A 17,672-nucleotide genomic window follows, 5' to 3' on the forward strand; every position below is an offset into this window, starting at 1 on the left:
TTTAAATCCACCGTGGTCATGAATTGACCTTCCTGGATGGAAGGAAGAATAGTTCGAATGGTTTCCATCTTGAACGATGGAACCTTGAGAAACTTGTTTAAGATCTTGAGATCTAAGATTGGTCTGAACGTTCCCTCTTTTTTGGGAACTATGAACAGATTGGAGTAGAACCCCATCCCTTGTTCTCTTAATGGAACAGGATGAATCACTCCCATTTTTAACAGGTCTTCTACACAATGTAAGAATGCCTGTCTTTTTATGTGGTCTAAAGACAACTGAGACCTGTGGAACCTCCCCCTTGGGGGAAGTCCCTTGAATTCCAGAAGATAACCTTGGGAGACTATTTCTAGCGCCCAAGGATCCAGAACATCTCTTGCCCAAGCCTGAGCGAAGAGAGAGAGTCTGCCCCCCACCAGATCCGGTCCCGGATCGGGGGCCAACATTTCATGCAGTCTTGGTAGCAGTGGCAGGTTTCTTGGCCTGCTTTCCCTTGTTCCAGCCTTGCATTGGTCTCCAAGCTGGCTTGGCTTGAGAAGTATTACCCTCTTGCTTAGAGGACGTAGCACCTCGGGCTGGTCCGTTTCTACGAAAGGGACGAAAATTAGGTTTATTTTTTGCCTTGAAAGGCCGATCCTGAGGAAGGGCGTGGCCCTTACCCCCAGTGATATCAGAGATAATCTCTTTCAAGTCAGGGCCAAACAGCGTTTTCCCCTTGAAAGGAATGTTAAGTAGCTTGTTCTTGGAAGACGCATCAGCCGACCAAGATTTCAACCAAAGCGCTCTGCGCGCCACAATAGCAAACCCAGAATTCTTAGCCGCTAACCTAGCCAATTGCAAAGTGGCGTCTAGGGTGAAAGAATTAGCCAATTTGAGAGCATTGATTCTGTCCATAATCTCCTCATAAGGAGGAGAATCACTATCGACCGCCTTTATCAGCTCATCGAACCAGAAACATGTGGCTGTAGCGACAGGGACAATGCATGCAATTGGTTGTAGAAGGTAACCCTGCTGAACAAACATCTTTTTAAGCAAACCTTCTAATTTTTTATCCATAGGATCTTTGAAAGCACAACTATCCTCTATGGGTATAGTGGTGCGTTTGTTTAAAGTGGAAACCGCCCCCTCGACCTTGGGGACTGTCTGCCATAAGTCCTTTCTAGGGTCGACCAAAGGAAATAATTTTTTAAATATGGGGGGAGGAACGAAAGGAATACCGGGCCTTTCCCATTCTTTATTAACCATGTCCGCCACCCGCTTGGGTATAGGAAAAGCTTCTGGGAGCCCCGGCACCTCTAGGAACTTGTCCATTTTACATAGTTTCTCTGGGATGACCAACTTGTCACAATCATCCAGAGTGGATAATACCTCCTTAAGCAGAATGCGGAGATGTTCCAACTTAAATTTAAATGCAATCACATCAGGTTCAGCCTGTTGAGAAATGTTCCCTGAATCAGTAATTTCTCCCTCAGACAAAACTTCCCTGGCCCCATCAGACTGGGTTAGGGGCCCTTCAGAGATATTAGTATCAGCGTTGCCATGCTCTTCAGTATCTAAAACAGAGCAGCCGCGCTTACGCTGACAAGTGTTCATTTGGGCTAAAATGTTTTTGACAGAATTATCCATTACAGCCGTTAATTGTTGCATAGTAAGGAGTATTGGCGCGCTAGATGTACTAGGGGCCTCCTGAGTGGGCAAGACTCGTGTAGACGAAGGAGGGAATGATGCAGTACCATGCTTACTCCCCTCACTTGAGGAATCATCTTGGGCATCATTGTCATTATCACATAAATCACATTTATTTAAATGAATAGGAATTCTGGCTTCCCCACATTCAGAACACAGTCTATCTGGTAGTTCAGACATGTTAAACAGGCATAAACTTGATAACAAAGTACAAAAACGTTTTAAAATAAAACCGTTACTGTCACTTTAAATTTTAAACTGAACACACTTTATTACTGCAATTGCGAAAAAACATGAAGGAATTGTGCAAAATTCACCAAATTTTCACCACAGTGTCTTAAAGCCTTAAAAGTATTGCACACCAAATTTGGAAGCTTTAACCCTTAAAATAACGGAACCGGAGCCGTTTTAAACTTTTACCCCTTTACAGTCCCTGGTATCTGCTTTGCTGAGACCCAACCAAGCCCAAAGGGGAATACGATACCAAATGACGCCTTCAGAAAGTCTTTTCTAAGTGTCAGAGCTCCTTTCACATGCGACTGCATGCCATGCCTCTCAAAAACAAGTGCGCCACACCGGCGCGAAAATGAGGCTCTGCTTATGCTTTGGGAAAGCCCCTAAGGTATAAGGTGTCTAATACAGTGCCTGCCGATATTATTATATCAAAATACCCAGATAAAATGATTCCTCAAGGCTAAATATGTGTTAATAATGAATCGATTTAGCCCAAAAAAAGTCTACTGTCTTAATAAGCCCTTGTGAAGCCCTTATTTACGATCGTAATAAACATGGCTTACCGGATCCCATAGGGAAAATGACAGCTTCCAGCATTACATCGTCTTGTTAGAATGTGTCATACCTCAAGCAGCAAGAGACTGCATACTGTTCCCCCAACTGAAGTTAATTGCTCTCAACAGTCCTGTGTGGAACAGCCATGGATTTTAGTTACGGTTGCTAAAATCATTTTCCTCATACAAACAGAAATCTTCATCTCTTTTCTGTTTCTGAGTAAATAGTACATACCAGCACTATTTCAAAATAACAAACTCTTGATTGAATAATAAAAACTACAGTTAAACACTAAAAAACTCTAAGCCATCTCCGTGGAGATGTTGCCTGTACAACGGCAAAGAGAATGACTGGGGTAGGCGGAGCCTAGGAGGGATCATGTGACCAGCTTTGCTGGGCTCTTTGCCATTTCCTGTTGGGGAGGAGAATATCCCACAAGTAAGGATGACGCCGTGGACCGGACACACCTATGTTGGAGAAATGTCATGTTGATATCACTCAAGCACTAAGCTGATGATGCGCCAATTCCACTTAGGTTGTGAAATCCTGTAGTTCTCTGCTACACTATTTTAATTAAAGTTAGGCATAAAACACTTCATACACACACACATATACATACATATATTTGTATGTGTGCGCAAGTGTATGTATATGTAAGATGCTTTGGATAAAATATTTAACCATCCACTTGTATAACCAGATTGTGCTTTATTCTTTGTGTGAGCATGAGACAACACACCCTGCACTATTAATTGTGCTCTACTTGTAATCTAGCCCTTTAGCTTCAATTAAACACAAAATAAATGTCAGATATGTTTTTGAAACAAAAATGAGACTGAGAATACTATGTAGGTATATTTTAAAATTGATGTGTTCTTTAAAAGGTACATGAAACAAAAAAAAATTTCTGTCATGATTTAGAAAGAGCATGCAATTTTAAACAACTTTCCAATTTACTTCTATTATATAATTTGCTTCAATCTCTTGATACCCTTAGTTGAAAAGCATATCTAAACAGGCTCAGCAGCTGCTGATTAGTGGCTGCACATACAGGTGAAACTCGAAAAATTAGAATATCGTGCAAAAGTTAATTTATTTCACTAATGCAACTTAAAAGGTGAAACTAATATATGAGATAGACTCATAGCAAGATAGTTCAAGCCGTAATTTGTCATAATTGTGATGATTATGGTTTACAGCTCATGAAAATCCCAAATCCACAATCTCAGAAAATTAGAATATTGTGAAAAGGTGCAATATTCTAGGCTCAAATGCCTAGATTTAGAGTTCTGCGTCAGCCGTCAAAACCAGCGTTAAGGGCTCCTAACACTGGTTTTTACCGCCCGCTGGTATTTAGAGTCAGTCAGGAAAGGGTCTAACGCTCACTTTCCAGCCGCGACTTTTCCATACCGCAGATCCCGTTACGCCAATTGCGTATCCTATCTTTTTAATGGGATCTTCCTAACGCCGGTATTGAGCGTTAGAACTCTAACGACAAAACTCCAGCCGCAGAAAAAAGTCAGGAATTAAGAGCTTTATGGGCTAACGCCGGTTTATAAAGCTCTTAACTACCGTGCTCTAAAGTACACTAACACCCATAAACTACCTATGTACCCCTAAACCGAGGTCCCCCCACATCTCCGCCACTATAATACATTTTTTAACCCCTAATCTGCCGACTGCACACCGCCACCACCTACATTATCCCTATGTACCCCTAGTCTGCTGCCCCTAACATCGCTGACACCTACATAATATTTGTTAACCCCTAATCTGCCCTCCCTAACATTGCCGCCACCTAACTTCAAGTATTAACCCCTAATCTGCCGACCGGACCTCGCCGCTACTCTAATAAATGTATTAACCCCTAAAGCTAAGTCTAACCCTAACAACCCCCTAAGTTTTTTTTTTTTTTGGTATTTTCTTTTTTATTGATGTATAAAAAAAGATATCAGATGCAAGAAATCGGTCAACGCTGTGAGATATATTAGCATTATTTAATCCATTCAACTTTTGAAATTGATGGGGGGGTTTTTTAAATAAAAAGTCCAAATGTTTGGTCCGATATCAATGTCTGCAGTTTTCAGGAAAAAAAAAAAAAAAAAAAGTTGTCATCAGGAGGGTAAGTTTAAGACTGTGTGTATTTTCCCCAGATATGTAACATGAAGACAGATGCAATGAAAAGAAGGCTCATCACCAACACTGGAACTGGCCCAACTTTTAGACCTGGTGAATCCTCAGTGTAGAACCTCCACATGCCTCCTGTGCCAGCTGAAGTGGTACGGCCTGCGCTCCTTGTGCTACTGCTTGCATTTTTTCTCTGTCTCACTGTTGATCCTGCAGCTCTGGGTGCAACAGCTTTACTTGGTGACCGACTAGATGCGCCAACATTAGTTGCACTTGCAGCAGGCCCGGGCATGGTGTTCAGTATAAAGTTCCTCTCTGTGCTGCTGCCTCGCTGTGATAGATCGCCAACAACCCCCTAAGTTAAATATAATTTTAATCTAACTAAATAAATTAATCCTATTTAAAGCTAAATACTTACCTGTAAAATAAACCCTAATATAGCTACAATATAACGAATAATTACATTGTAGCTATTTTAGGATTTATATTTATTTTACAGGTAACTTTGTATTTATTTTAACCAGGTACAATAGCTATTAAATAGTATAACGAATATTCCGATCAGCCAATAGAATGCGAGATCAATCTGATTGGCTGATTGGATCAGCCAATCGGATTGAACTTGAATCTGATTGGCTGATTCAATCAGATTTTTCCTACCTTAATTCCGATTGGCTGATAGAATCCTATCAGCCAATCGGAATTCGAGGGACGCCATCTTGGATGATGTCATTTAAAGGAACCTTCATTCGTTGTTAGTCCGTCGGTGAGGAAGGATGGCTCCGCGTCGGCTGCTTCAAGATGGACCCGCTCCTCTCCGGATAGAAGATAGATAGATGATGCCGCCTGGATGAAGACTTTGGACCCTCTGGAAGACTTCTTCTTGCCGGATAGGATGAAGACTTCGGACCCTCTTCTGGACGGATCGGTGATACCCGGCTGGGTGAAGACAAGGTAGGAAGATCTTCAGGGGCTTAGTGTTAGGTTTTTTAAGGGGGGTTTGGGTGGGTTAGATTAGGGGTATGTGGGTGGTGGGTTGTAATCTTGGTTTGGGGGGTATTGTATGTTTTTTTTTTTTACAGGCAAAAGAGCTTATTTCTTTGGGGCATGCCCCGCAAAAAGCCCTTTTAAGGGCTGGTAAGGTAATAGAGCTGTTAACTTTTTATTTTAGAATAGGGTAGGGCATTTTTTTATTTTGGGGGGCTTTGAGTAGGTGTAATTAGTTTAAAATTCTTGTAATCCTTTTTTATTTTTTGTAATTTAGTGTGTTTTTTTGTAATTTAGTTTAGTTGATTTAATTGTAGGTAGTTTAGTTAATTAATTTATTGATAGTGTAGTGTTATTTATTTTTAAATCTTTTTTTTTAAATCTTAGGTTAGGATTTATTTTACAGGTAATTTTGTAATTATTTTAACTAGGTAGCTATTAAATAGTAAATAACTATTTAATAGCTATTGTACCTGGTTAAAATAAATACAAAGTTGCCTGTAAAATAAATATAAATCCTAAAATAGCTACAATGTAATTATTCGTTATATTGTAGCTATATTAGGGTTTATTTTACAGGTAAGTATTTAGCTTTAAATAGGATTAATTTATTTAATAAGAGTTAATTTATTTCGTTAGATTAAAATTATATTTAATTTAGGGGGGTGTTAGGGTTAGACTTAGCTTTAGGGGTTAATACATTTATTAGAGTAGCGGCGAGGTCCGGTCGGCAAATTAGGGGTTAATACTTGAAGTTAGGTGGCGGCGATGTTAGGGAGGGCAGATTAGGGGTTAATACTATTTATTATAGGGTTTGCGAGGCGGGAGTGTGGCGGTTTAGGGGTTAATACATTTATTATAGTGGCGGCGAGGTCCGGTCGGCAGATTAGGGGTTAATAAGTGTAGGTAAGGTAGAAGCGACGTTGGGGGGGCAGATTAGGGGTTAATAAATATAATGTAGGTGTCGGCGACGTTAGGGGCAGCAGATTAGGGGTTCATAGGGATAACGTAGGTTGCGGCGGTGTCCGTAGCGGAAAATTAGGGGTTAATAATATAATGCAGGGGTCAGCGATAGCAGGGGCGGCAGATTAGGGGTTAATAAGTGTAAGGTTAGGGGTGTTTAGACTCGGGGTTCATGTTAGGGTGTTAGGTGCAGACATAGGAAACAATGGGGCCGCAAAACTCTAAATCTAGGTGAAAGTGTCCCACTCTAATCAGCTAATTAAGCCATAATACCTGCAAAGGGTTCCTGAGCCTTTAAATGGTCTCAAATTTCAAAAGACTCCAGCCACCATGATAGTTAAAAGACCTTTATTTTCTTATCCTGGGTCCCAACATACAACGTTTCAAGCCAATATGGCTCTTAGTCATGTACATCTTAATTATACAGGTTCCTGCTTTTTATACCCTCACCTGTTAATTATTCATCAACTGTTCATTAACCCATTGTATGAAAAACATGTATTGCAACTGCAATAGTGACATCTAGTGGTTGTAATATATAGTACACTTCTCTTTATTTTTGGTGTCTCTTTGCTTTTCAATAGAATGGGTGAACAGTATGTATATCATTAAAATTATAAACATAAAACCTATATACAATGTTAAAAGAGGAGCATAAAATCCAAACATTCTCAATGTCTACACAGTCTACAGAGTATATTTACATCAATCCAAATTTTATTCTTTTGCAGAATATATTTCTTTGAGAAAAAAATTATTATTCCATTTTATTTTAGTTCTTTATCTTTTTATTCTACCATTGTGTGACCTGCTATTTACCAACCATTTCATATGCCCATGGTTAATTCAAATTTGTATACAATTCTAACCCATCCATGTATGATTTTCCTTAGTAAAATAAACTCCAATCAAAGTCCTTATTAAGACCCTTGGGGATAAGGCAATCTAGTTTGTGAATCCAGAACATCTCCCTAACTTTTAGGAGATGCTCTCTGTCGCCCCCCCTCCTTGGTTTCATCACCTGGTCTATAACTAAGAATCTGAGCTGACTAATGCTATGTCCTGCAGAGAGGAAGTGAGAGGACACCGGTGCTTCCTTATTATTACACCTAATATTTGATTTGTGTTCCGTTATCCTCTCCCTTACCTCTCTGCAGGTCTCGCCAATGTAGATAAATCCACACGGACATTTAATCATGTAAATAGCATATGTTGCTCTGCATGTGAAGTGTTTATTTATTGTAAATTTCCTACCACTAGTAGGATGGTAGAAATATTTGCCTTTTATCATCGAGCTACAGTGGCTACAATTTAAACATGGATAGCAGCCATTATTACTACTACCTATTGTTGGTTGTATACTTCTCTTTCCAGGGCCAATGTCAGTGTGTGTAATCAGATCCCTAATCCTTTTGTTTCTCTTATAGGCAATCATTGGTTCTTTTTTGAAATCTTCCACCTGTGGGTTGCATTCCCTGATGATGTGCCAATGTTTTTTTAGGATACCTGCAATCTTTCCACTCAACCTATTATGCTGTGTTACAAATATCATATTGTTCCAATTTCTTTTGTCTGTTTGTTTTTGGGTCTGTCCTAGACCTTCCTCAACATTCACAAGCTGTTCGGTTACTAATTTTTCTGGGTAATTCCTAGAAATAAACTTATTGGCCATTTCTTCCAATCTCTGTTTACACTTACTATCATCTGAGACAATCCTCTTCACTCTGATGAACTGGCTCTTGGGTATTGCTCTGAACACGCTTTCTGGGTGGCAACTGCCATATTGCAACAAATTATTCTTATCGGTTTTTTTCGTGTACAGGTCAGTCCCCAAGAACCCCTTATCCTTATAAACATAAGTATCCAAGTACTCTACTCCTACTTCACTCATGTTGAGACTGAATTTCAATCCATTAACCGAACAATTCAGATCTTCTATAAATGTTAACAGGCTCGCAACGTCGCCCCCCCACACGCCAAACACATCATCGATAAATCTCCACCAGGAGATACCATATGTTTGAAAATTCATATTTGAGTATACAAAATGTTCCTCAAAACTACTCATAAATATGTTGGCGTATGTGGGGGCGACGTTGGAGCCCATTGCTGTACCCTGTTTTTGGAGATAGTAAGAGTCCATGAATAAGAAATAATTATGATACAATATGACAGTCAACAAACTTATTAAAAATTCAATCTCTTTGGCAGTATAGTTACTACTGGATTTCAATAGGTTTTCTACTGTTGCAATTCCACTAGTATGCCTAATAGAGGTATACAAACTGGAAACATCCAGTGTAAACAGTATGCATTTATCTCCAACCTGCCCCAAATCTTTAAGTTTGGATAGAAAATCATTTGTATCCCTTATATAAGAGGTTGTTTTCTGTACTAAGGGTTGTAATACTTTATCCAAAAAAACAGAAATGTTTGAGAACACAGACCCTATTCCAGCCACAATAGGGCGCCCTGGTGGTTTGTTAATAGCTTTATGGATCTTAGGGTAATACATAAATAACAGGTCTAATAGGATTTTTCTCAAGTAAATCATCCTTAAATTTCTCTGAAATAATCTCCCTCTTAACTGCTGATTGCAATATAATCTCTATTTCCTTATTGATTTGTATAGTGGGGTCCCTGGTTAGTTTTTCATATACTTGACTATCTGCTAGTTGACGTTCAATCTCCTCTATGTAGTCTGATCTATTTAGAATAACCACCGACCCACCCTTGTCCGCCTCCTTGATAATTATATCAGTGTTATCCCTTAGTGATTGTATTGCTAATTTATCTTTCTTATTTTTCTGTACCAGCTTCCTTTTTGCGTCTTTCTTTAACAAGATATTAATCTCCCTCTGAACAAGATTCATGTAAGTTGTGACACTATGTGTGCTTGTGGGTGTAAATTTACTTTTTTTGTTAATGCCAAAATCTTTAACACGTGGGATGCAGAGAGGGGGCTACCGGTACTGACGGGAGACGAGCCAAAGGAGACGGGAGACCAGCCGAGCAACTGCAGGTATGAGAGGCCGAATGACACACTAGCTAACATACCAGTATATTATGGGACTATACCGGCTGGCACCCGAGACCGATCACCCATAAGAAATACACAAGGGGGGACAGTGCACAAAATTGCATGCGATGGTGCAACGCCATCTGATTATGTCGCTCATGGTGAGACTGGCAATATAAATAATACGGACAATGTTAATAGTTGTATGCAGAAACCCCTTGATAAAAATAAGTGTGATATTGTTTGTAACAGTGACTCTCTGAACAAAGTATTGTTGGGACATTTTTCGGAATCTAACATTAATCACGGTATTTCACTAGGAGCTAGCTCACAGCTAGCATCTGATGTTTTGTATGATAATGCTTTATTTGACACTAATAATTTGGTAACGAATTTATCTAACTATGTTCTCACTAATGAGGAATTCACAGCATTAAATAAGGGTTTATCTTATTGTTTGGATGACACTTTGAATGATTTTACTGTTTTTCAGGATTTGCATAGGTTTTTTAGAAAATTAAAATTGAGAATATATTTTTCTTTACAGAAAGATGGTGGACACAAGCTCACTGAAGGGGCACAAAAAAATAAAATTAGATTTGATAATGTTAAAGATTTTGGCATTAACAAAAAAAGTAAATTTACACCCACAAGCACACATAGTGTCACAACTTACATAAATCTTGTTCAGAGGGAGATTAATATCTTGTTAAAGAAAGACGCAAAAAGGAAGCTGGTACAGAAAAATAAGAAAGATAAATTAGCAATACAATCACTAAGGGATAACACTGATATAATTATCAAGGAGGCGGACAAGGGTGGGTCGGTGGTTATTCTAAATAGATCAGACTACATAGAGGAGATTGAACGTCAACTAGCAGATAGTCAAGTATATGAAAAACTAACCAGGGACCCCACTATACAAATCAATAAGGAAATAGAGATTATATTGCAATCGGCAGTTAAGAGGGAGATTATTTCAGAGAAATTTAAGGATGATTTACTTGAGAAAAATCCTATTAGACCTGTTATTTATGTGTTACCCAAGATCCATAAAGCTATTAACAAACCACCAGGGCGCCCTATTGTGGCTGGAATAGGGTCTGTGTTCTCAAACATTTCTGTTTTTTTGGATAAAGTATTACAACCCTTAGTACAGAAAACAACCTCTTATATAAGGGATACAAATGATTTTCTATCCAAACTTAAAGATTTGGGGCAGGTTGGAGATAAATGCATACTGTTTACACTGGATGTTTCCAGTTTGTATACCTCTATTAGGCATACTAGTGGAATTGCAACAGTAGAAAACCTATTGAAATCCAGTAGTAACTATACTGCCAAAGAGATTGAATTTCTAATAAGTTTGTTGACTGTCATATTGTATCATAATTATTTCTTATTCATGGACTCTTACTATCTCCAAAAACAGGGTACAGCAATGGGCTCCAACGTCGCCCCCACATACGCCAACATATTTATGAGTAGTTTTGAGGAACATTTTGTATACTCAAATATGAATTTTCAAACATATGGTATCTCCTGGTGGAGATTTATCGATGATGTGTTTGGCGTGTGGGGGGGGCGACGTTGCGAGCCTGTTAACATTTATAGAAGATCTTAATTGTTCGGTTAATGGATTGAAATTCAGTCTCAACATGAGTGAAGTAGGAGTAGAGTACTTGGATACTTATGTTTATAAGGATAAGGGGTTCTTGGGGACTGACCTGTACACAAAAAAAAACCGATAAGAATAATTTGTTGCAATATGGCAGTTGCCACCCAGAAAGCGTGTTCAGAGCAATACCCAAGAGCCAGTTCACCAGAGTGAAGAGGATTGTCTCAGATGATAGTAAGTGTAAACAGAGATTGGAAGAAATGGCCAATAAGTTTATTTCTAGGAATTACCCAGAAAAATTAGTAACCGAACAGCTTGTGAATGTTGAGGAAGGTCTAGGACAGACCCAAAAACAAACAGACAAAAGAAATTGGAACAATATGATATTTGTAACACAGCATAATAGGTTGAGTGGAAAGATTGCAGGTATCCTAAAAAAACATTGGCACATCATCAGGGAATGCAACCCACAGGTGGAAGATTTCAAAAAAGAACCAATGATTGCCTATAAGAGAAACAAAAGGATTAGGGATCTGATTACACACACTGACATTGGCCCTGGAAAGAGAAGTATACAACCAACAATAGGTAGTAGTAATAATGGCTGCTATCCATGTTTAAATTGTAGCCACTGTAGCTCGATGATAAAAGGCAAATATTTCTACCATCCTACTAGTGGTAGGAAATTTACAATAAATAAACACTTCACATGCAGAGCAACATATGCTATTTACATGATTAAATGTCCGTGTGGATTTATCTACATTGGCGAGACCTGCAGAGAGGTAAGGGAGAGGATAACGGAACACAAATCAAATATTAGGTGTAATAATAAGGAAGCACCGGTGTCCTCTCACTTCCTCTCTGCAGGACATAGCATTAGTCAGCTCAGATTCTTAGTTATAGACCAGGTGATGAAACCAAGGAGGGGGGGCGACAGAGAGCATCTCCTAAAAGTTAGGGAGATGTTCTGGATTCACAAACTAGATTGCCTTATCCCCAAGGGTCTTAATAAGGACTTTGATTGGAGTTTATTTTACTAAGGAAAATTATACATGGATGGGTTAGAATTGTATACAAATTTGAATTAACCATGGGCATATGAAATGGTTGGTAAATAGCAGGTCACACAATGGTAGAATAAAAAGATAAAGAACTAAAATAAAATAAAATGGAATAATAATTTTTTTCTCAAAGAAATATATTCTGCAAAAGAATAAAATTTGGATTGATGTAAATATACTCTGTAGACTGTGTAGACATTGAGAATGTTTGGATTTTATGCTCCTCTTTTAACATTGTATATAGGTTTTATGTTTATAATTTTAATGATATACATACTGTTCACCCATTCTATTGAAAAGCAAAGAGACACCAAAAATAAAGAGAAGTGTACTATATATTACAACCACTAGATGTCACTATTGCAGTTGCAATACATGTTTTTCATACAATGGGTTAATGAACAGTTGATGAATAATTAACAGGCGAGGGTATAAAAAGCAGGAACCTGTATAATTAAGATGTACATGACTAAGAGCCATATTGGCTTGAAACGTTGTATGTTGGGACCCAGGATAAGAAAAACAGAATTTATGTTTACCTGATAAATTACTTTCTCCAACGGTGTGTCCGGTCCACGGCGTCATCCTTACTTGTGGGATATTCTCTTCCCCAACAGGAAATGGCAAAGAGCCCAGCAAAGCTGGTCACATGATCCCTCCTAGGCTCCGCCTACCCCAGTCATTCGACCGACGTTAAGGAGGAATATTTGCATAGGAGAAACCATATGGTACCGTGGTGACTGTAGTTAAAGAAAATAAATTATCAGACCTGATTAAAAAAACCAGGGCGGGCCGTGGACCGGACACACCGTTGGAGAAAGTAATTTATCAGGTAAACATAAATTCTGTTTTCTCCAACATAGGTGTGTCCGGTCCACGGCGTCATCCTTACTTGTGGGAACCAATACCAAAGCTTTAGGACACGGATGAAGGGAGGGAGCAAATCAGGTCACCTAAATGGAAGGCACCACGGCTTGCAAAACCTTTCTCCCAAAAATAGCCTCAGAAGAAGCAAAAGTATCAAACTTGTAAAATTTGGTAAAAGTGTGCAGTGAAGACCAAGTCGCTGCCCTACATATCTGATCAACAGAAGCCTCGTTCTTGAAGGCCCATGTGGAAGCCACAGCCCTAGTGGAATGAGCTGTGATTCTTTCGGGAGGCTGCCGTCCGGCAGTCTCGTAAGCCAATCTGATGATGCTTTTAATCCAAAAAGAGAGAGAGGTAGAAGTTGCTTTTTGACCTCTCCTTTTACCGGAATAAACAACAAACAAGGAAGATGTTTGTCTAAAATCCTTTGTAGCATCTAAATAGAATTTTAGAGCGCGAACAACATCCAAATTGTGCAACAAACGTTCCTTCTTCGAAACTGGTTTCGGACACAGAGAAGGTACGATAATCTCCTGGTTAATGTTTTTGTTAGAAACAACTTTTGGAAGAAAACCAGGTTTAGTACGTAAAACCACCTTATCTGCATGGAACACCAGATAAGGAGGAGAACACTGCAGAGCAGATAATTCTGAAACTCTTCTAGCAGAAGAAATTGCAACTAAAAACAAAACTTTCCAAGATAATAACTTAATATCAACGGAATGCAAGGGTTCAAACGGAACCCCCTGAAGAACTGAAAGAACTAAATTGAGACTCCAAGGAGGAGTCAAAGGTTTGTAAACAGGCTTAATTCTAACCAGAGCCTGAACAAAAGCTTGAACATCTGGCACAGCGGCCAGCTTTTTGTGAAGTAACACAGACAAGGCAGAAATCTGTCCCTTCAGGGAACTTGCAGATAAACCTTTTTCCAATCCTTCTTGAAGGAAGGATAGAATCCTAGGAATCTTAACCTTGTCCCAAGGGAATCCTTTAGATTCACACCAACAGATATATTTTTTCCAAATTTTGTGGTAAATCTTTCTAGTTACAGGCTTTCTGGCCTGAACAAGAGTATCGATAACAGGATCTGAGAACCCTCGCTTCGATAAGATCAAGCGTTCAATCTCCAAGCAGTCAGCTGGAGTGAAACCAGATTCGGGTGTTCGAACGGACCCTGAACAAGGTCTCGTCTCAAAGGTAGCTTCCAAGGTGGAGCCGATGACATATTCACCAGATCTGCATACCAAGTCCTGCGTGGCCACGCAGGAGCTATCAAGATCACCGACGCCCTCTCCTGATTGATCCTGGCTACCAGCCTGGGGATGAGAGGAAACGGCGGGAACACATAAGCTAGTTTGAAGGTCCAAGGTGCTACTAGTGCATCCACTAGAGCCGCCTTGGGATCCCTGGATCTGGACCCGTAGCAAGGAACTTTGAAGTTCTGACGAGAGGCCATCAGATCCATGTCTGGAATGCCCCACAGCTGAGTGACTTGGGCAAAGATTTCCGGATGGAGTTCCCACTCCCCCGGATGTAATGTCTGACGACTCAGAAAATCCGCTTCCCAATTTTCCACTCCTGGGATGTGGATAGCAGACAGGTGGCAGGAGTGAAACTCCGCCCATAGAATGATTTTGGTCACTTCTTCCATCGCCAGGGAACTCCTTGTTCCCCCCTGATGGTTGATGTACGCAACAGTTGTCATGTTGTCTGATTGAAACCGTATGAACTTGGCCCTCGCTAGCTGAGGCCAAGCCTTGAGAGCATTGAATATCGCTCTCAGTTCCAGAATATTTATCGGTAGAAGAGATTCTTCCCGAGACCAAAGACCCTGAGCTTTCAGGGATCCCCAGACCGCGCCCCAGCCCATCAGACTGGCGTCGGTCGTGACAATGACCCACTCTGGTCTGCGGAATGTCATCCCTCGTGACAGGTTGTCCAGGGACAGCCACCAACGGAGTGAGTCTCTGGTCCTCTGATTTACTTGTATCTTCGGAGACAAGTCTGTATAGTCCCCATTCCACTGACTGAGCATGCACAGTTGTAATGGTCTTAGATGAATGCGTGCAAAAGGAACTATGTCCATTGCCGCTACCATCAACCCGATCACTTCCATGCACTGAGCTATGGAAGGAAGAGGAACGGAATGAAGTATCCGACAAGAGTCTAGAAGTTTTGTTTTTCTGGCCTCTGTCAGAAAAATCCTCATTTCTAAGGAGTCTATTATGGTTCCCAAGAAGGGAACCCTTGTTGACGGAGATAGCGAACTCTTTTCCACGTTCACTTTCCATCCGTGAGATCTGAGAAAGGCCAGGACAATGTCCGTGTGAGCCTTTGCTTGAGGAAGGGACGACGCTTGAATCAGAATGTCGTCCAAGTAAGGTACTACAGCAATGCCCCTTGGTCTTAGCACAGCTAGAAGGGACCCTAGTACCTTTGTGAAAATCCTTGGAGCAGTGGCTAATCCGAAAGGAAGCGCCACGAACTGGTAATGTTTGTCCAGGAATGCGAACCTCAGGAACCGATGATGTTCCTTGTGGATAGGAATATGTAGATACGCATCCTTTAAATCCACCGTGGTCATGAATTGACCTTCCTGGATGGAAGGAAGAATTGTTCGAATGGTTTCCATCTTGAACGATGGAACCTTGAGAAACTTGTTTAAGATCTTGAGATCTAAGATTGGTCTGAACGTTCCCTCTTTCTTGGGAACTATAAACAGATTGGAGTAGAACCCCATCCCTTGTTCTCTTAATGGAACAGGATGAATCACTCCCATTTTTAACAGGTCTTCTACACAATGTAAGAATGCCTGTCTTTTTATGTGGTCTGAAGACAACTGAGACCTGTGGAACCTCCCCCTTGGGGGAAGTCCCTTGAATTCCAGGAGATAACCTTGGGAGACTATTTCTAGCGCCCAAGGATCCAGAACATCTCTTGCCCAAGCCTGAGCGAAGAGAGAGAGTCTGCCCCCCACCAGATCCGGTCCCGGATCGGGGGCCAACATTTCATGCTGTCTTGGTAGCAGTGGCAGGTTTCTTGGCCTGCTTTCCCTTGTTCCAGCCTTGCATTGGTCTCCAAGCTGGCTTGGCTTGAGAAGAATTACCCTCTTGCTTAGAGGACGTAGCACTTTGGGCTGGTCCGTTTCTACGAAAGGGACGAAAATTAGGTTTATTTTTTGCCTTGAAAGGCCGATCCTGAGGAAGGGCGTGGCCCTTACCCCCAGTGATATCAGAGATAATCTCTTTCAAGTCAGGGCCAAACAGCGTTTTCCCCTTGAAAGGAATTTTAAGTAGCTTGTTCTTGGAAGACGCATCAGCCGACCAAGATTTCAACCAAAGCGCTCTGCGCGCCACAATAGCAAACCCAGAATTCTTAGCCGCTAACCTAGCCAATTGCAAAGTGGCGTCTAGGGTGAAAGAATTAGCCAATTTGAGAGCATTGATTCTGTCCATAATCTCCTCAAAAGGAGGAGAATCACTATCGACCGCCTTTATCAGCTCATCGAACCAGAAACATGCGGCTGTAGCGACAGGGACAATGCATGAAATTGGTTGTAGAAGGTAACCCTGCTGAACAAACATCTTTTTAAGCAAACCTTCTAATTTTTTATCCATAGGATCTTTGAAAGCACAACTATCCTCTATGGGTATAGTGGTGCGTTTGTTTAAAGTGGAAACCGCTCCCTCGACCTTAGGGACTGTCTGCCATAAGTCCTTTCTGGGGTCGACCATAGGAAACAATTTTTTAAATATGGGGGGAGGGACGAAAGGAATACCGGGCCTTTCCCATTCTTTATTAACAATGTCCGCCACCCGCTTGGGTATAGGGAAAGCTTCTGGGAGCCCCGGCACCTCTAGGAACTTGTCCATTTTACATAGTTTCTCTGGGATGACCAACTTGTCACAATCATCCAGAGTGGATAATACCTCCTTAAGCAGAATGCGGAGATGTTCCAACTTAAATTTAAATGCAATCACATCAGGTTCAGCTTGTTGAGAAATGTTCCCTGAATCAGTAATTTCTCCCTCAGACAAAACCTCCCTGGCCCCATCAGACTGGGTTAGGGGCCCTTCAGAAATATTATTATCAGCGTCGTCATGCTCTTCAGTATCTAAAACAGAGCAGTCGCGCTTACGCTGATAAGTGTTCATTTTGGCTAAAATGTTTTTGACAGAATTATCCATTACAGCCGTTAATTGTTGCATAGTAAGGAGTATTGGCGCGCTAGATGTACTAGGGGCCTCCTGAGTGGGCAAGACTCGTGTAGACGAAGGAGGGAATGATGCAGTACCATGCTTACTCCCCTCACTTGAGGAATCATCTTGGGCATCATTGTCATTGTCACATAAATCACATTTATTTAAATGAATAGGAATTCTGGCTTCCCCACATTCAGAACACAGTCTATCTGGTAGTTCAGACATGTTAAACAGGCATAAACTTGATAACAAAGTACAAAAAACGTTTTAAAATAAAACCGTTACTGTCACTTTAAATTTTAAACTGAACACACTTTATTACTGCAATTGCGAAAAAACATGAAGGAATTGTT

The 17,672-nt window shown here is 40.6% G+C and overlaps 2 protein-coding genes across 2 annotated transcripts in view; both read right to left on the reverse strand.

Annotated features, from left to right (window-relative positions):
- Positions 1-17,672, reverse strand: part of CIR1 (corepressor interacting with RBPJ, CIR1) — a 440,401-nt gene that overhangs the window by 129,295 nt on the left and 293,434 nt on the right. The gene's annotated exons all lie outside the window — the stretch shown is intronic.
- LOC128645449 (protein transport protein Sec61 subunit beta-like) lies at positions 4,451-4,941 on the reverse strand. The gene has a single exon (XM_053698457.1). It carries the CDS (start codon positions 4,889-4,891, stop codon positions 4,601-4,603), a length of 291 nt encoding a protein of 96 aa, XP_053554432.1. The 5' UTR covers positions 4,892-4,941; the 3' UTR covers positions 4,451-4,600.

This window comes from Bombina bombina, chromosome 1, assembly GCF_027579735.1.
Source record: "Bombina bombina isolate aBomBom1 chromosome 1, aBomBom1.pri, whole genome shotgun sequence".
NCBI lineage: Eukaryota > Metazoa > Chordata > Amphibia > Anura > Bombinatoridae > Bombina > Bombina bombina.

Coding starts and splice junctions, on each gene's coding strand:
- LOC128645449 (XM_053698457.1), bottom strand. CDS start 4,891: ATGCCCGGGCCTGCTGCAAGTGCAACTAATGTTGGCGCATCTAGTCGG.